We start from the raw sequence: 20,356 nt of genomic DNA, 5'->3' as shown, positions 1-20,356 counted from the left end.
AAATAAAATTTTAGACAAAAAGGTCCTCAAAAAAACTATTTGCTGGCGAAGGACCTTGAGTAATATTTCTGCTTAAATTATTTCCACTTACTTTATTTTACAGATAAAGTGGAAATAATAATAGTAAATCCCATCTTAACAGGATTTTTCTAAGGATTAAACGAACAAATGCAAATATTTATTATCAGTTATGAAATACATATACTTTAGTATTACCTCTGGGAGGTTTAGACTGTTACTTTTTTAAATTCTTCTTTATACATTTCTGGCATTTTCTAAGTTTTCCCAAAGATACATAGTATCTTTAATAAAATAAAATTAGATTTAAAAGAAGAAAAAAGAATTGTTAAGTCTATCCAGAAAATAATGAGATTAAGAACAAGTTCTAAAGAAAGGGGCAGGCTCCTTGGTGGCAGAGGGGTTAAGTCTCAGAGCTATCACCCATATGGGCTGAATTTGATCCCCAGCCAGGAAGCTGATCAACATGGTGCAGCAAACCTCTCCTGTCTTGCCCACCGCTGCTCCCCTCAGCTGAGTATTTCAGTCAATCTGCCTGTTCTGCTCCCCACTCTGTCTCTGGTGAAAACTCTCACCACTATACCTCTGGCCTACACCCCAATTATTCTACACAAAAATAATTAATTTCTTAAAAAAAAAAAGTTATAAAGAAAGCTTTTAAGATTTAAAATACTAAGATTTAAAATACACTACTCATTCTATACAAATTAGTTCACAAAAGTTGTTTCATAATACATTGTTGGTTCAACCGTAGTTACTGTTATTATGCAAAAAACTTAAATATTCCTTATTACAAGGTACAAGTTTTAATGTAATTACAGTTAATTAATAAACACTGCATTGTAATTATTGTATGTTCAAACTTTGGACACTAACATCAAATAATAAAAAATTATTCAAGTGCTTATTATCAATGATTTACTAAAGAAAAGTTAAAATCCATGCAAATTTAAGTTTTGTTTTGGGCAACAGATCTTGACATAATTTACATACATAAATATTTTAAATGTAAAAAAAAAATCTCAAAATCGTGATGAAAAAGTTTATAAACTGGCATTTTCCCTACCAGCTGGTACTACTGACAATGGGCTGAAATCACAAAACTTACCAGCATCATCAGATTCCTGAAACTGTGAATAATCAACGACCTTCCTATTTCTGTAGAAAGAAGAGACTTATAATTAAGATGACAGAAATGTAGAACTTTTCTAAGATAAGTGTATCCACATTATTACTTGATAAACAGAATTAGGACTAGCTGCTGGAAAATTATATTTCAACAGCCCTCTCCCCCCACTTGCATTTGTCACAGCAAAGGGCTACTTATACCAAAGGTATTCCCAAACTACAATTCTCACATTACTCATCTTAGTGCTAGCTTAAATGCTATTCTTTCCTACAAAACAACCTTGCACCTCCCAATAAATATAAAACAGTAAAATGAGCTAAACTATAGCTTAAGTTGTCATGCAGAAATAATGGCAAAAATACACAAACCAGGGCCTCCCTGGTAGTGCAAGGGGTTAAGATGCAACACTATGAAGCGATCTGCATCCTCTGCAGTTCCATCCCTGGCCAGCCAGGGAGCTAACCACATGGAGCAGCAGACCTCTCCTGTCTCCCGCTGCTCCCCTCAGCAGTCTATTTCAGTAGACCCACCTGTTGTTCTGCTCCCCACCCTCTCTGGTAAGTCCTCTCAGCCCCCACACCTCTGGCCTATACCCCAATTCTTGTATGCATAAATAAATAGAAAATCTTAAAAAACACACACCAAAAAACACAAACCAAACCTGCAAACATTATTTGAGTTTTACTGCTATATAAACATAGACATGCATACCATAAACAATATTACTCAGCTTTTTTCAAGGCTATGTGATTTTTAAACAGTTATGTTATAAAACAAATTATGATGACAGTTAAGTCTTACTTAGAAGGAAAAATTAAATGACCAATTAATTCAAAACATACTTTTCATTAAGGGGTCCATCTACAAGAAAAATATGAAAATCTTAGAAATTATAAAGGATTTCAATTACTTCCGACTAGGAAAGGGATCTTTAACTTACATTTTCTTTTCTTTTTAAAATTTATTTATTTATGCATACAAGAGCTGGGGTACAGGGCAGAGATTGAGGGGGGTGAGAGGATTCACCAGAGACAGAGTGGGGAACAGAACAGGCAGACTGAATGAAATACACTGCTGAGGGGAGCAGCGGGTGAGACAGGAGAGGTCTGCTGCGCCATGTGAGTTGCTCCCTGGCCAGCCGGCGATTGAACTTGTGCTGCAGAGGCTGTGGACTGCTTCATAGTTCAGTGCTTAACCCCTTGCGCCACACCAGGGAGGTCCTTCAACTTACATTTTCTTACTTCATATTTTAAGTCTGAAAGTTTAAAATGTCCCCTTCTCTGTGTAAGCCTCCATGAAAACATCAGCACATTGAGGCTTTTGATGTACTTAAAATACACTGGAACTAAATGCATACTCAACAAGTGAGCTGAAAGGATTAAAATAACAGGACAGCAACCACACTTAAACCTGAGCAGAAGGATATTCCTGGTTTTATAGATGAAGATACCATAAATTCAAAGACAGGTGTAGGGTAAGGTAAAAAAGCATCAGGCTTTTCTGCCCTCCCACCATTAGGATTGATGATGGATCCCTGCGGTCCTGAATGCATACCTGATGGTGGGTACCTGGAGTGGGGTGTGGGCATGCGTAAGTGGGTACACCTGGGCTGAAACTGGGCTTATAAGGGCGGTGACACGGGACGCCAGCAGAGCTTATAGCAGAGAACAAGCAGAGCAAGAGAGAGACCAGAGTGGAAGAGAGAAAGAGAGAAAGGAGCAGAGAAGCAGAGGCCACGAGAGAATGTCAGAGAGCCCAGGAAGAGTGAAGATTTGCCCTGGGCTGGAAGGCCTGCCAGCCTCCTGTCCCCCTCTCCCCCCCACCTGCCCCTGGCCCCTGTACCTGGTAAATTCCAAAAAAAGCCTGCAAAAGCCACTGAGGGCTCCAGGACTCCTCCTTCACCCATCTGCATAGAATCATAGAAAAACCTGCTCTGTGCCCTTCCTGCCACCACACAGGACAATCAAAATGCAAGCACAGCTGCAGTTTCTAAATAATATGCAAAAATGATGAGGTAGGAGTGAATTCTGGAATCATGTCTGGAACTAAGATGTGGAGTCAGGTATAGGCACATCCTTGGCTTGAGATAAAAAATAATGGTTTTTAAGGAATTTTGCCTTCCGTTTTTTGGTTTTTTTTTTAAGATTTATTTATACAAGAACTGGGGTACAGGCCAGATGTGTGGGAGGGTGAGAGGATTCACCAGAGCCAGAGCGGGGAACACAAGAGGCAGACTGAATGAAATACACTGCTGAGGGGAGCAGCGGGTGAGCCAGGAGAGGTCTGCTGCACCATGTGGGTTGCTCCTCGGCTGGCGGGGATTGAACATGCACTGCAGAGGCTGCGGACAGCTTCACAGCGCTGCGCTCAATCCACTGCACCACCAGGGAGGCCCTGCCTTCTGTTTTTTAGTCTACCAAAGATGAATTATTTTCTCATTTTACTGAAAAACTGTGAACTATGCTCCAACTATGTTTTGCTATAAGCAGCTCACCTTATATTCAAAGACACCATTCTATTAGAAAAATTAATTTAAAAAATATGACCATCCAAAATCAGACACAGAAAGAATGGTGGCTTCCAGGGCTGGGAAGTTAAGGTGTGTAGTTTCAGTTTTGCAAGAAGAAGAGTTCTGGAGATTGGGTGTATAAAAATGTGAATCATACACTGAACTGTATGGTTAAAAATGATTAGAATGATAAATTTTATTTTATTTAACCACAACTGAAAGAGTAAGATAAGAAATAAAAGGGGGCCTCCCCGGTGGTACAACAGGTTGAGCGCAGTGCTGTGAAGCTGTCAGCAGCCTCTGCAGTGCGGGTTCGATCCCAGCCTGCCGGGGAGATACCCACATGGCATGGTAGACCTCTCCTGTCTCACCTGCTGCTACCCTCAGCAGTTTCTGCCTGTTCTGTTCACTCTGTCTCTGGTGAATCCTCTCACCCTCCCGCACATCTGGCCTGTACCCCGGTTTTTGTATGCATGAATAAATCATTTTTTTATAAAAAGGACTTGATTCATTTTCAGCCTTTTAGAGATGCATATTCAATGCCTACCTTGTTCTAGCAAAAATATCAATTTTTTTAGTCACAGGAGACACGAGAAACAGTATTATAATAAATACAAAGTTGATAATTTTCTGCATTAGGATCAAGGAAAATGGGACACGGAACGAAAGGAAGGAAAGTATTCAGAAGAGGGGGTTTAAATCTTAACCTCTAATAATTAATGCACAGGATCTGAAACTGCTGGCATATCTATGTTGGTGTGATGGCAACTAAAATATTGGTACAATTTCTGGGTCCGTGTATCAACAGAGTTTTTTTCCTATGAGACAACATAAAGGAGGGTAACCAGATGGTGAAAGCCATGTCATACGAAGAACACTGAATAATTTGGGGGTTTTATCTTGTAAATGGGAAAGCATGTTAAGCCACTTTAGGGCTTTAATGCGCAAGTAAAGCAAGAACACCTGCTTGGCTTTGGTGTCACATTAAGTGTAGGTTCAACATAAAGAGTTTGCCAACAGTTAATGATAGTTACTTTCTTAGTCTACTGCTAGAGACACTCCAGAAAGGAACCATACTGTAAATGTACAGAATCTTTGTTAATAGAAGTACTGGGGTCTGATATTTCTCCAGGTCTCAGTCCCTCCTCTGTTGTAACTAGTGACCTAAGTTACTTGACAAGTCTGAAACATTATTCTATAGATCAATTAGTTAAAGCTAATGAAAAAGATTGGGGCCTCCCTGGTGGCACAGGCAGTTGAGCGGAGTGCTGTGAAGCTGCCCCCAGTCTCTGCAGTGTGGGTACGATCCTCTGGCCGGCCCCGGAGGTATCCACATGGCATGGCAGACCTCTCCTGTCTCGCCCGCTGCTCCCCTCAGCAGTGTATTTCAGTCAATCTGCCTGTTGTATTCCCTGCTCTGTCTCTGGTGAATCCTCTCACTCTCCCACACATCTGGCCTGTACCCCAGTTCTTATATGCATGAATAAATATTTTTTTTAAAAAAGATTGTTTTCGCTTGCAAAGTTAACCTTTTGCATACCACACACTCAACACAACATTGCACCTATTGTTTTCTTCACTAATCTGAGCTTCTTGAAGGTAACAACCACTTCTTAAATTCACATTTCTGATAAAGAGCAAAGTAAAAGGGAGACACTCAACTATTTTGTAATCTGTAAAGTCTTTGAGGATTCCATTTCTTGCCAATTAACAATCAACCCAGGCAGGAAGTCGGTAATTCCTCCAGTCAAGTTGTCTTCCCTCTCGGTCACGCTTGGCTACTTGGCTTAGAATGCTGTTCAGATAGCTCCTCCCCATATTACACATAATATGGCCTCAGAGCCTCTGGAAACTGCTAATCCTTTATTGATACTATATAACCTACTAAGTACCTGTCCTCTCCATCAAATCTGAACTTCCTGAGGATGGAGGTTGTCTGTCCATTTGTAACACTAAATTCAAGATATACAAACTTGCATCTGCACAGTATTCCAGTGGGAAAGGGTATTAGCAGAGAGAATATATACAAGACTGGAGTTCAGTCTATCAGATATTTAATTCCCACCCCCTAAATGAAAAAATGTTTCCACCATACTAAAAAACTTCTTCAAACCTAAGAAATTAAACAAAAAAAAGCAAACCGTTAGTACATTTCTTTCTATCTGAGTTTACAACACAGAATTATAGAAATGTCATACGGACTATATGGACATAAGTAATTAAAATTTTCAAAATTGAATCGAAAATTCACTCCTTCCTCTGGAACACAAAATTTTCAACTATGTGAAAACGACCAGAATGATCAGAATTATCTTAATGGTATATATTCATAAAAATAGTAAAACCCAAATAAAATAAGAATGTAGACGGAATCCTGTCTTTAACTACTAAAAAGTTACCCATCTAAAAGACTAGAAGGAAAAAAATAATTTAAATAAAAGATCTGTGATAACAAAGGTCATTTACAATAACACTATAATATTTTCTAATAATCGTTTGGTTCATTTCCTGCCTTTTAAAGATGCTTATTAAAAGCAACATACTATTTACATTACTTGGAGATTTACATTATTTAGGGTTAAATATATTCTTATGAATTTATTCCTATATAAATTTGAAATTGAGAAGATATACTGGGATAAAACCACACTGCTCAAGAGTCAAGTTTAAGTCTAAGGACATGAAGTTCTAACTGAAAACAAACATTCTTACTTCCTTACACTACCCCTATTTAAACACATTAGTTAAACTTCAGTGTAAAACAAGCAGCAACAACTAAAAACTGGGAGGGCACCACAAACTTTGAATACAGCATAGAGGTTAAAACCTCAGATTTTTGAGATGGATTTATTTAAATCCTGGCTTTGCAACTTATTAGTTAAATGTCCTTGAGCAAATTTCTTCCCCTCACTGATCTTCAGTTTCTCATCAATAAAATAGGAGTAACACCACCTCTCTCTCCAGACTGTTTTGAGTGCCAGATGCTATGCAATAAATAGCACCTATTGCTACTTGTAAGCACTAACTTGTTCCACCCAGAACACTACTACTGAATCGAACATCCACAAGTAACGTTTATTTGAACCTGAGCACTAGCACTGCTTAAAATGTGTACAGCATTGGTTCCAGCACAACTGTCTGGAAAAGTTCTTGCTCATTTCATTAAAATGCAATCCTGAAACACTTCTATTTTTATATTATTTTCAACTTTATGGAAAAGTTTTCAGGTTACCATTTAGGCCAGAGATTATAGTATTATAGTAATAGCTACTTTAGATCCACCATACAAATTAGATCAATTTCTACCACTCATATTTTTGGGAGGAAAAGGATGTCAAGAACAAACTCCACAAACACTGGTTTTTACAGACGCCAGACCCACCCCAAACCAAAGAGATCCAAGACACCGAGGACTACAAATCCCACAATGTCATCACCACCAAAAGGAAGAGTGCTGGGAACTAAGGGTGGAATTAAGCAGCCAGGCTAGGTATACAACCAGACATGCAGGCCTTGGGGGCCTTTGGTTTTTCGCCGGCTTTGAGAGTGCTATTGGGGTTCCAGCTTAGTGGAAGTGGTAGGACGCATTCACCCATTTATCTCTCTTTCTCCCTGAGTTATTCATTTCTTCATTTCCCCTTTTTGTAAATAAACCCCTTATTACCCTTTTTGTGTGTGCCTGCAGTTGAGTCTCATTATTATAAGACCCTTTTGCACGCAGGTGAGGACACACAGTCAGGCCAACCCATTTCATGCTGGGGTTGCCCTGTAACAATATCAGCTGGAGTTTCAGCTAAGCAAGTCTAAAAGCTTGCACTAAAAAAGAGAATGATTAAATATAAAAATAGGAACATTAAAACTTTTAATTTTGTGCCTTCTCTTTCTTTGAAAGTTGATAAAAATGTCCACGTCTAGATTCTAAACACACCTTGGGCACAATGAATTCCTGGATGATCACCAGAGGGTCTTGAGATGAAAAGCCCCTTTTGTATGGAGTTCAAGTGTGAAAATGAAAGGTAAAGTGGGAAGTGAGACAAAGAACACCAAAAGATCTTTTTCAGTCACCAAATGTGATTAACTGTTAGAAGCAATAAGATTTTTCCCCCTTTTGTTCTTTTAATCAATTTCTTTCTAGTAAATGTTGGCAAGTTTACCCCTAGGAGCTTTTCTTTCTTAGGGCAGCAACTAAGACCAAAACAATGCTACTCCTGAAATATGAGGAATGTCAAAGCAACATTCTGAAGAGTAAGAGGGGCATAGTTTCAGATGGAAATCACCACACCTTTGAGGGGATCTCACCTAATCCTCTTGACTTCACAGTTGAGAACACAATTATGACCCAACACATCATGACCCAACTCTGTAACAAGCCTGCACATCAAATATGGAGAAGATAACAAGCAAACCCGAAGTGAGGAAGCCTATATTTCAAATACAAATCCATGTTTAACTATTGACACCTTAAGCTTATACTATTTAAATAGCACAAAACCATTTTCTCAAGTTTCTCAAGAAACTTTTAGACAACATGCTACACAATTTTACCCTGATGAAATTATACTCTTCAGGTCAATGAAAAAGAGGAGAAAGAGGGAGGAGGAAAAGGGAGGGTGAAGAGGAAGAAGGGAAAGAAAAAGAAACTTTGCTAACTTTCTAGAATTAACATGTTTCTTACAGTAGATTTGAAATCTGAGTTTTGACAAACCCCAAAATAGTCAACACAGCTCTTTTCACAAACCACCTGGATGGCAAAAACCTCATTTCATCAGATGAATGAGATCCTATAGCACAATGTTTTTCATCAATAGGTCACAACCCACTTACTGGGTCCTAAAATCAAATGTATCAGTGTAGAACCCGCATTTAAAAGGAAAAAATACACACTTAAAAGGAAAAAATACAAGTATCTGAGAAAATCGTACCCAAAAAAGAGTAAGTTCCTGTTTCAGGTGTTTGTGTTCTTGTGTGGCACAAACTGCAACATAAAATCTCTCTTATTGGAAACTTATAAAAAATGTTTGAGAGGCAGCACTCCCTCTGCCTACCTGTGACTATGCAGGTACTTCTTTTCACCAACTGTCTCCCTCTGCAGGGCAGCAGCCTTCCTGCCTGCCCGTGACCTGTCAAGGCCGCCCGCCTGCGGCCTTTGCAGGTCTCTCTCAGCAAACATGTCCCTTCTGGAGGCAGCTCTTCCTGCCCACTTGTGTCTCTGCAAGTGTCTTTAACTGTTTTATCCTTTCCCTAATAAACCTGCCCTTTAAATATTAAAAAAAAAGTTTGAGAGCCGCTGCTAAGATTAAAAAGTAGATTGCAATAAGAGATTGCAAGGTAGTTTTTAGCTTTATCTTTATAAAACATAACTTTAAAAAACTTTTTTATAAAGAAAAAAAAAACATTTTCAAACTTAAGTGCTCAAAGTCCACCAAAGTTTACTGCCCAGTAGGGAGGGGTGGGGTGAGTAACACAATGACACCAGGGATATTATCTGTACTAACACTACTGTACTTCAGATAACGTAACCCAATCTTACCCCAACTTTGTATTCTATCAACACATGGGAATGACTGGGAAGCTCTCAGGATCTCCCAAGGCAGACTATTCTAGGAAAACTCCAATAATGAGAGTTGTTGAAATCTGCCGATGGCCAACTGGCTCTGCCTCCTGGGATTACCGGGGTCTGAGTCTAGCCCCTATGTGAGAGCATCCCTGAAACTTTTTATGGTGGTTTCACTATTCTTCAAGGGTAAATACTAGGTTTCCTTTAACTTCCTTTAACCTAACCTTCCTTCCAGCATCCCCCAAACTAGTAATTTTCATCTATACTATCTCAGTAAAGTGTCTCAAGCAATTCCCAGATCTGAATACAATAACATTTTTAAAAAGTTGTGAATGTGGAGAGGGGGTGGGTGATCAGAATGACGTCTTCCCTCTTCCTATTCTATCCCACACTGGTACTAGTGCAATCCAAGATCTTAGTTGCTTTTGCGCCGCCACATCACACGTGCATTTCCAATGACTAAAGCCCCCATTTTCAAAATCCAGCACTTTCTGTACACAGATACTGACATTTGAACATATTATTTATCTTTCCCAACTACATATTATCTGCAAAATTAATCTGCACAGGCCAAGAACAAAGCCCTTTAAGGCACCTGTGAAAATCTTCCTGGCGGACCGGCATCCCTGGGAATGGCAGTGGCGGCTCAAGTCTATTACATCCAACTACCCTCCTGCCTTTCTTCCTTTTCCTCCCAGGGATTTAACATGAAGCTCTACTGAAGTCCTCATGTAAGTAGAAACTGTAATGAGAATACTTACTGTACAGTATTCTTTTATTCTCATACTTTTTTTAAAGTAAGAATTTGTCTAAGTAGACATTATAGCAATAAACCTTTTCGTTCAACAAAACATTCCCAGGAATCACCAAGGAAAACACAACTAATTAGAAATAAAAGAAGCAATTTAAAAGTGTTCTAAGGGCCTCCCTGGTGGTGCAAGGGATTAAGCACTGAACTATGACGCAATCAGAAGTCTCTGCAGCAGGAGTTCAATCCCGGGCCAGCCGGCCGGGCAAACCACATGGCCCAGCAAACCTCTCCTGACTCGCCCGCTGCTCCCCTCAGCAGTGTATTCAGCAGTGTATTTCATTCAGTCTGCCTGTTATGTTCCCCACTCTGTCTCTGGTGAATTCTCTCACCCTCCCCCCCATCTCTGGCCTGTACCCCAGCTCTTGTATGCATACATAAATCTTTAAAAAAAAAAAGTGTTCTAAGAAAAAAATGCTGTCATTGCAAAATTTCCCAACTCCAGGCTTTCTAAAGGTTTCCTGGCTAGATCAGTTTGGATACCTCCCTAAACATGTTAAAAATTTCCAAAGTCGTGTATCAAAGAGACCCACTTACTTCTATCTTTGAAATCGCCTACTTTTATTTATTTATTTATTTTTTTGTATAGAGGCATGCTTTATTTATTTGTTTGCTGGTCTGTTTGTTTGTTTTGTTTATACATGCACTGGGTACAGTCAGAAGCGCGGGAGGGTGAGAGAATTCACCAGAGCCAGAGCAGGGAGCAGAGCAGGCAGAAGGACCGAAGTACACTGCTGAGGGGAGCAGCGGGCGGCAGGAGAGGTCTGCGCGCCATGTGGGACCCTCCCTCCGGTGGCCGGGGAGCAGCCGGGGATCGAACCGGCGCCGCAGAGGCCGCGGGCAGCTTCGCAACCCAGCGCTCAACCGCTGCGCCACCGGGGAGGCCCTGAAATCGCCTACTTTTAAAAACCAAATTTGAATCAAAAACCAAATCTGAATCAGACCTCGATAAATCACCATTATAGAGGCTACTGATCAATGCAGATTTGTGAATCATGCGGAATCAATAATTAAACAGCAATCACCACGCATCACCTAAATTCTTTCTTGCAATCACCTCACACAAGGAGCTAATTAACATTAATTCAATTTCACCAGAAAAATCTAATGCCCAGAAAGGCTAAGTAACTTGTAGTTACCACAAGCATTATGTGATCCTACTCAACCCTGCATCCCGTGCTGCCTGTTCCCGCCAACCTTCCATGCCTAAAGGTCACAAATCTAATTCTACTACAAAACTCGTGATATTAAAGTTTCTCCATGTCAGCTCTTTCTTCACAATTCAGGACATTAACCTCTTCTTCTATCCCTCAAAAATTATTTCTACACCAAATTTGATATAAGAATGTTTGTGCATAGACACCTGGATGCTGAACTCAATTTAAGGTAATTTCTTAGAATTGCTTCATTTAGCTTGGGCTTCAAGTTCCTCCTGACTAAGGTATATTGACTATGTTATATAACCTGGTATTTACAATTAAACTATAAAGTCCAAAAACAATTACAAGAGCTACACAAAGAAAATGCAAAAAAAAAAAAAAAGGTTATGGGAAAGATCTAAATATTTTTCAAGTGAGAAAGGTAGGTTTCTATTTCTGCACAAAAGGGGAACAGAGTTCTGAATGAGCCACGAACAAGTTTTAGATCCTCCTCATAATCCCCTGCTAAATCTTTTGTTACCAACTTGCTAATGTTTTAAGTAGATGAACGAACTCTTATATGGCACACCCTCACAAAATAAATATTGTTTTACCATATTCTCTTGCTATAAGAAAGGTATTTTAAGTCACACATCCGCACATTTCAGTGAGTATAATGAACTAAGTAAAATGGGCCGGAAGACTTAACTGTAGAGCAAAACTACACGAGGGGGCAGATTGGGGCAGTGAGACCCAAGGGCTCAGAAGTTCAAATTAGGAGCCCAGTCAGTCTTCAGCAAAGAGGGTCTCCAAAACCTTAGTGGAATCTTCCAATTGTCTCAGCCCCAGGAACAAATCTGTAGCCTTAATCAGGTTTATTGGCTCACCACACAGAAGGCAATAGCACAGGAGAAGGGTGGAGTATCTCACCAGAGGAAACCTTAACAGCATTTGGGGAGGGGCAATTTAAATGAAGAACCCTCTTGATAAACTCAAAGCAAAGGAGGGCTCTGTAAAGGGGTGACTTCTAAGTGGAACTCTGGGCGTGTTTCTTGGCAAAATTAAGCAAGATGTAGAATTTTGTGTCCAGCAATCTCTTGTCTTGAAGGCTCCAAAGTTGTAAATTGAGGCTAGTTCTGTGTCAAAGGGACTTAGTTCTTCCTGACAAAGTATGAGGGCTCATTTCGACGGATGTAATTTCAATGAGTCAAGTGTCTGGTAATCTCTAATTTTAGATAAAGTTTCTCGGTAGGGAAGCAATGGTCACTCCTGAGGGATTATATAAAACCTTCCTTTAAAGGTCCACTATTCTAATTCACATTGCAGCTAAGAAGAAGCTCACAGCAGCTGCAACCTGTCTGTGGCAGGCAGAGAGCTGTGTCCTTTATTCCAGGCCAGAGACTACTGGGCGGATTTCTATGTAACAATTAGTTTACTTATCAACCTGCCACTAGTTTCTCAAGTCACTCATCTGGATTATTTTGACAGATGAAATCTCCCTGAAGATCATCTTCTTCAATAGCTAACCCAACAGGTACACAATTCAAAAATAGATATGTGCTAAGCAGCACCTGAAAATAGACCATACTCAGTTGAAACACTGGCAGTCTGAGGACTCTTGACACCTAATTTTTTTAATGTATATACCTATAATCATTGTTATTTAGATAGCTATAAGTAGTAGTTCCGTAAAAATAATGGCAATGCAATTCTCTAACAATCAGTTCCATTTCCTAGAACCTAGACACATTTTTTTTTTTTATTGCAACCACATGAAGGGATGTCCCAGTTTGCCCAAAGTGGTCCATGTTAAGTCAAATGTTTTCTTCTGCTGTGCACCACATGGCAGCTCAGTAAGTGCGATCTATAATCTCTACAATCTAAGAAGTTGTATAATCTAGAATAAGGTCACATTTCTTTGCAGCTAAGAATTTAAAAATGCGAACACAAGTGACACTTCACAGCATGCTCAGTAACTTGATTAAGTCAAGTAACCAAAGTTAGACTCTGGCTGTGCTGACTAAATCATCTAACTCCAACGGGACACCAGAACGCAAATGGTCTCAGGGAGTTACACGGTGCGGTGGTCTTGCTTTCGATCTCTGGGAAAAATAGACTAGATTAAGTCTATTTCAAAATTAGCTTTCTCATTATTTTTACAGCTGGTAGTAACCTGAGAAAAAGCTTTTCGAAAATTGTAAACTACTTTGTAAATGCAAGATAGTATTACTCTGAGCTCAGTATCTCCACTATATAAAACCTAAGCAGAGATGGAAGTCAAGCATCCTGCACCCAGGGTCTCTGCTGTACTGTGCTACCTCCCTCCAATTCTTTCTTGCTAGTTGATTTAAAACAATAAAACACAACTACTTTCCTTAATTTGTAACTCATCAAATGAAATGAACTTGAATTTCTAATTTTAATTTCCTTCTAATGTAATACGCTGAGTTTTATGCTAGATGTTGACTCTTAGTGTTTTAATACAATGATTGCAGTAGCTTTTAAGTTTTGTTCTTGTGACAAATCCTACTTGTTATTTTTTCATTTGCTTGTGTTCCGTTAGTTAATATTGTTTATATTTTTGCATCTATTTGTATGTAAAATGAGCCCATTGATTTTCTTGTAGTGTTCTTAGGTGGCTTTGGAATCTGTTTATTTGGGGGGAATACTTTGTATATTATGAAATGTATATGCTTGCAGTGCCATTTAGAGAACACATTTTCCCCCATAAAAGCCCCACATTGGCCTTTGTTTTCCTGTCCATTCAGTACATTTTCCTAACCCCTTCATATTCTCCTATTTCTTCTAAGTTTTCTATTACCCCTCCCAAGCCCTCTTTAAAGTTCATTTCCCCCACAGAAGTCCTATTATGAAGTACTTAACCCTTCCCAGTACTGAAAAGCACACTTAGCCCGAGAAACACCCCGTGGCAGTGTCTCCATTGGAACATGCCACCCTGTGTTGGCTACACTTGGATTTGAATTCCTACTTCACCTCCTGTCTGTTGGAGAACTGGGCTAGCGACTTTTCCCAAGCCTCAGCTGTCTCACACATGAAATGGGCTCATGTAAACTGTGCTGGAAGACTTGTTTCAAGATTTTGAAATATGTGAGAAATACCTAGCAAGGCATTTGGCACAGAGTTGCTCACTGACCGCTCCACTGAGTTTTGAAAGTGGTCTTACTTTTTCTGTAACTGAAGACTGAGAAAGGGACTTCTGTTAAAGGGCCACAATTTCAAAATTCAGAAAGTTCTGAAAACCAAGTGCTTTTTCATCAACTTGTATGGTGGTAAAACCTAATTTGAACTCAACAATGATGGGCTTTTTGTTTTTTCCTTTAGTGTAACAATTTATAAGTATTACTAGAGATACTAATGTTTGGTTATAAGGGTAGTTCCCCAGACTTACTGGTAATAGTACATTAATATACCCTTCCTCATTTAAAATTCTCGAAAAATGAACTTTCAAGCTTACATGGTTCCAATGGTTCCAAATTAAGGATTTTGGAAACAAGCACATTAAATGTGAGTCTAGTAGAAAGGAGTATGGTTAAGTCTAAACTCAGCTTTGTTATTATTTCTACACTTTAATTCCTATAGCTTCAAAGTCATCACTAATGCGGGAACTGGATTTAATTTTCAAATTGTTTTTTTTAAGTTTTTAATTAAAAATATCTGACAATTACTTTAAATATCTAACAAAACTGGTCATACTTAAAAACAATTTGGCCATATTTCCCCTAAAATATTTTCTACATAGTCCTAACAACAACAACAACAACAAAACTATGGTGAGAATAATGCACTCACCAGTTATTATTTAATAGCAAAAACTTTGACCATTGTCAAAGAGTGGTATTCTGGAAATGCTAGCTTCGTATTCATAAAATCTGGGTTCAAATTGTGGCTATGCTAAAATAGTTCTATGACCTTGAACAACATACTCGTAAAGCATGTTTCATCATACTATAAAAGAATTAAAAAAAAAAAGCCCTATGATTTTATAACAAGGATAAAACAAAATAAGGTAATAACCTCTATATAGAGTGCCTACTTCTGCATTTAATCTACATAAATGTTTGGTACTCTAAAAACTGCGCTTTAAAAGGTTTGTTATAACGTACATGTTTGCTGGGAAATGAATACTTTAGTGCTGTAAACTTAAATCTTCCTCCATTATTCAGGTTTTACAATTATGTGAAATATCTTTGAAGGTGAAGTTTACAGAGGAGCTTGTCTTTTTAGAGGAAAGTGGCATGTAACTAGAAATAATGTACAGATCCTGGTTAATAAAATCACACTTCTCTTATAGACACAGTCTGGGAGTAGATAGTAAGATACAAGCAACTGGGTTCACCTACAATGACATTTACTAGGATACTAAACTTTTAAGTGTTGTCCCTGTACGTACTTATTATCATAAATTCCAAGTTATCTTGAATTTTCAAGTTTTCCCTTTAATTATTTGAAACTGATTTTCTGGTAAGAAAACATATATTTTTAGACTACAGATACATACCAAACAAAATTCTCTGAAAAGAAATATGGAACTTGGGAAAGTCATTAATTCTCAATATTGTTATAAACTTAGCCAAAAGAGTTTGTGTCAACCTATAAAGAGTTCCTGCTTTCACATGAAAGCTTGCAATGTTAAAGCCTCCTTGCAATTTATATAGAAGATAAAACATCAACTACACATATCACAAAAACAAGGGGCAAACAGTTTGATCTTTGTGACTTGAATCTTTTCCAAGGAGGGCTGAATTTCAAAATAATTGGTTTCTAGTCTGGGCAAACTAATAAATTTGAGCTTTGTCTTATCTTCTAGAAGTAATAGCATTTCCCTTCCTTGCTTACAAAGATAAGTCATGAAAACACTCTGGAAAGTTAAAAGTGACAACAACATCAACACTTACTAGTCAGAATGTAAAGAGACTATGTGGAAAGTAGGGGGGTAAGGATGACCAGGAATGGGAATTAAGAAACCTAGTTTCTAGGCCCAGACTTGGCATCTACTAATGCACGATGAAAGGCACATCCCGTGTCCAGGCCTCCATTAAAGCACTTGCAAAATGAATTTGCCTAAAGTCTTGCCTAGCCTTAAGGAGGTTACACTAACCTATATATCTGAATGCAAGGTCTAATAAAAATTTGCGTTTTTCATTTATATACAACTGCTTTGATACTGTGAAAGGTAAAACTAGCAATACTGTATGAACAAAACTTAGATGTGTTTTACACAGGTCTATGGAAAGCCCTGCTATAGCTGACCAGTTGTTATTCCTTTATTTGGAAATTAGTGTCAAGCTTTAGAAGTACTCTAAAACTCTTAAGAATGCTTATGTTAATATAAAAATAAAATTAGCATTTATAGTAGTTATTAAACACACACACACACACATATAGGCCTAAGGGCAGAAACAAACCCTGAAAGAAAATGCACTGTGACACTGTAGAATTTCTAACATGTTTTTTTTTTTTGGTGGGGGGGAGCCTATAAAGTTGATCATTCTACTATTCCATCAATGTCTATTATCCATTTTGTTAAATGCCCTAAGGTGCATAGATTATTCAACTACACCTTAAAACAAAACCACTTCCCTAGGACAGGACTTTTTTTATTGCAAAATTTAACAAACCACCAAACTCAAGTTTAATTATTTCTGCTTTATTTTATGGTATATTGAAGACTTTTAAAAGATAGTTACAAAGACTTTATCACTAAAATATAATCAGAAACCAAGTTCCTTTGAAAATTAGTGACCCCAAAAAGCCCCAAATATATTAACTTCATTTTTCAATTAGGGCCATATAAACAGTTAAAATCATTTTTAACACACTAAGCAACGTAAAAAGTTGTGCAGAAATCCCAATGCCACCAAAAAACTGATAGTATACACTTATTGTATTTCTCCCCATTCGGTGATATTAAAAATTAAAGCTTCCAAATAAAGAAAGTTGTTTCATGGTCCAGTATCTAAATACGGGAACTCCAATTCTGGCGGGTGAGTATAAGAAAAGTGACAATAATAAAGAAATCGAAACCTAGTGAACTGAACTTAAAAGGTAGACAAAAATAGCCTAATTCCACCACTGTAATTTACTTCCAGAGACAAGACCCAATTCTGATAAAACAAATCTTTATTGTATGGCCTATTTGATCTGATCTTAAAGAAAATACGAAAGTTGATGGGATACATCAGTCAATTTTTACGACCCCCCCCCCCCCCCTTCAGATCTATTCAGACTCCCTGCCAAAAAGCCGAGGAAACTCTTCCTGGTGAATTATTAGAGATGCGGGTTGAAATCAGAGGGCAGAAAAGCAGTCAGGTAGGGAGTTGAGCTTCTTCTCAAAGGCCCCCGCGGGCGGAGGGGGACGCAGACCCTCACGCCCGCACGCTGGAGGCAGTCAACCTGGTCAGGAGCTAGCACGGTGTGGAACAAAAACCCTTTCCGGGGTTCCAAATCCCTTTTGAGCTCTAGGTTAAAATACTTCCGTTTCTCACAAAACTTGGAATGAAGGGAAGAACGAGAAGGGGGCAGCTAAGCCTTTACACCTAAACATTTACCTATTAGCTTTAAATCACAGGCAAAGAAACCAAGGCTTACGGAGAAGTGTCAAGGACACCACATGGAAAGGAGCATTTCTTTGCAACGGCTCTCCTTTTTAAGGCCTCACAGCCCGGACTGTCACACCCCTCCATAAATGGCACATTCCAGACAATTGCCAGGAGGGCTGCAAAGGGCGATTCCACCTTCCGCTGGGAACAGCAAACTTGTTGAAATCCTCGTTAAGTCTAACGGAATAAATCTAGCGGCTAACTCCAGCCCTTTAATACAAAGTTATGCGGGAAGAGTTACAAAAACATCAGGAGACGTGGACGCCGGGCGGGGAGCAGCGGAAACGAGAACCACACGGGATTTGGGGCGTGCAGTTAACCCGCACCTCCCTGCGCTTCCCCGAGGAATGGCTTCCAGGCGAGGAAAGTGCGAGCCGGGGGTTAACCCGCTCCAAACTTCGCGGGGGAGCGGCAGCAGGCACAATTTTCCGGGGCCGTCGCCACTCACTCCAGCCGGGGGGTGGGGGGTGGGGGTTGGGGGTAAGCACGGGCTCCGCCCCCGCCCGACCCGACCCGGGAGGCGGGGCCCGCGGCGACCCGAGGGCGGAGGCGGGGCCGGCGGTGGGGCCGCCCCTCCCCCTCGCCGAACACCCCCGTCCGCTCCGAGGCGGGTTGAGCCCCCCACCCCCACGCCGGCAGAGGCGGGAAGGGGCCTGACGGGCGTCACCGCCCCTCCTCGCTGAAGGTGGGGAGCCGAGTCCGAGAGCGGCGGTGTCCCCGGTGGGCAGCGAGCGGCCGGGCCGGAGGAGGTGGGGCCTGGGTGGGGGCGCTGACTTCACACCCCTCCCCCTCCGGCCGCGGGCGGTTCGAGGAACACCCCGCCCGCTCAGTGCGGCGGGTGGGGGAGGCAGAGCGGCCCCGGGCCCTGCAGCGGCGAGGCGGGGAGGGGCGCGCGCTCGGGCGCGCGGCCGCCACCCCCGCGCCGCCCCGCGCGCCAGCAAGGCCCCCCACGCTCAAGGGCGCGCGCGGGCCCCGAAAGGGAGGAGGCCGCGCGTGGCACGGGAGAGGGCCGACTCTGGGCTCTGTTCCCCATTCCTTCACCACTCACCCCCAATCCCCTCCAACCCGCTCCAGGCCTCGGACTCCGCACTGACCTGACAGGCCGGGACATGTTCGCTGTCGAAACAGGACCGAGTCGAGAAGCCAAAGACCAGGACCCCCCCCCACCCCGCGCACTCGGCGCCCCACCCCCCCCAACTTCGGCCGATGGGGCCGCTGCCGCCGAACCCCGAGCTGCTGGCTTCTCAAACTCCGCCGCTCCTTGGTTCAGGGCCCCTTAATCAGACGAGCCCCCCGCTCCCCCGTCTCTTCAAAATGGATGAATCAAACCAGCCGAAAATGCGCCAAAGCCGCCGTGCAACCGAACCCACTAGGGCTTCCAGGCTCCGCCCCAACAGGCCTGACCATTGGTGGGTTCTGCCAGATGCGTGGAGCTCATTAGTCCGTTTGAATCATCACGTCTTCCAAGCCCCGCCCCCTCCGATAGGCTCCGCCTCCTCCGTGGGGTCCTGTTAGTCAAGCTGCTTTGAGAGTGCATGGCCGCAAAACAAAAATGGTCGCGGCTCGGTTTCCACTCCGCCCCCTGGCTTCCACTCCGGAGTTGCAGATTCGTCTTGGGTCGCATCTTGGAACGACAAGAAAAAAAAATTATATAGGGTTCAATATCGTTACTTTCAGTTTAATGATGTTTCATTTTGCCTGCTTTGATAATTGTAGAAACTCCACTAATAGCAAAACCTGGGGCACAGGCAGCTGATTCGTCACTGAGGGGCTGTTTCAGAATTGGAGGGAAATTCCATAGGTTCAAATAATTTGACCTTAAACCCACAAGCCCCTTTTCCTGGCCTCGGAATGCTGCTGGAGTAGAGCCAGGTTCGTAATCAAGGAATACTTTCATTCCTATTTCCATTTTGTACTTGGAGAGCCACTTCAGGGGCATAAAAATCCCTGTCCTGAACTTTAGGATTTCAAAGAAAATTAGTGGGGGGGGGGGGAGGGAAGACACTAATGATTAGGACCAAGAGCTCTGGGGCCACTAGGGATTTGGGTTTGCATCTCTGATTTGCTCACTTAATAGTTGGTTAACTTTACCTCGCTTTGCCTCAGTTTTCTCCTGTGTAAAATGGGAAACCTATTGTAAACCTATTATAAATGGGGAGTACCGACATCATGGGGTATTAGAATTAAATGAGCTGTTTAGGACAGTCTCTGGCATACAGTCAATGCTATGTAACTGTTTGTTAAATTCAATTTTTAAAAGATGACGATCTCTGGGTTGGCTCAAGACTTTAAAGTCAAATAACTAAGGGTAACTCAGATCATTCTATTTAAATCCATGAAAGTTTGCTGGATACCTAAAACTCTGAGAGGCAGAGCTCAGGATCCCTATGGGAATGCTTGAGGTTTATCCACCAATGTAAGATAGACTTCAGTCCCTGCCACAGGCAGCCTGTTAATAACCAACTGAAGAGACACTCCATAAACAAACAAACCCACCACTATCTGCTTCCTAAAAGTCTCCCCTTGTCCACCACTGAAATATTAAAAGCATTATCTTCTGCCTCTTCCATTGTCCC

The 20,356-nt window shown here is 41.0% G+C and overlaps 1 protein-coding gene across 1 annotated transcript in view; it reads right to left on the bottom strand.

Annotated features, from left to right (window-relative positions):
* NUCKS1 (nuclear casein kinase and cyclin dependent kinase substrate 1) overlaps positions 1-18,891 on the bottom strand; it is a gene marked incomplete at its 5' end in the record, with an annotated part of 28,938 nt that extends 10,047 nt beyond the window's left edge. Inside the window, 2 exons of the mRNA XM_084245523.1 lie at positions 1,127-1,176; positions 18,875-18,891. Of these exons, the coding sequence (XP_084101649.1) occupies positions 1,127-1,176; positions 18,875-18,891 (67 nt within the window). The remainder of the gene's footprint in view (positions 1-1,126; positions 1,177-18,874) is intronic.
* Between the last annotated feature and the right edge of the window lie 1,465 nt (positions 18,892-20,356).

The sequence above is a fragment of the Talpa europaea genome (genome assembly GCF_964194135.1).
Source record: "Talpa europaea genome assembly, chromosome: 10".
In the NCBI taxonomy this organism is placed as follows: Eukaryota; Metazoa; Chordata; class Mammalia; order Eulipotyphla; family Talpidae; genus Talpa; species Talpa europaea.
The sequence above is the reverse complement of the archived record's forward strand: the minus strand, read 5'-3'. Positions and strand labels throughout refer to the sequence as shown.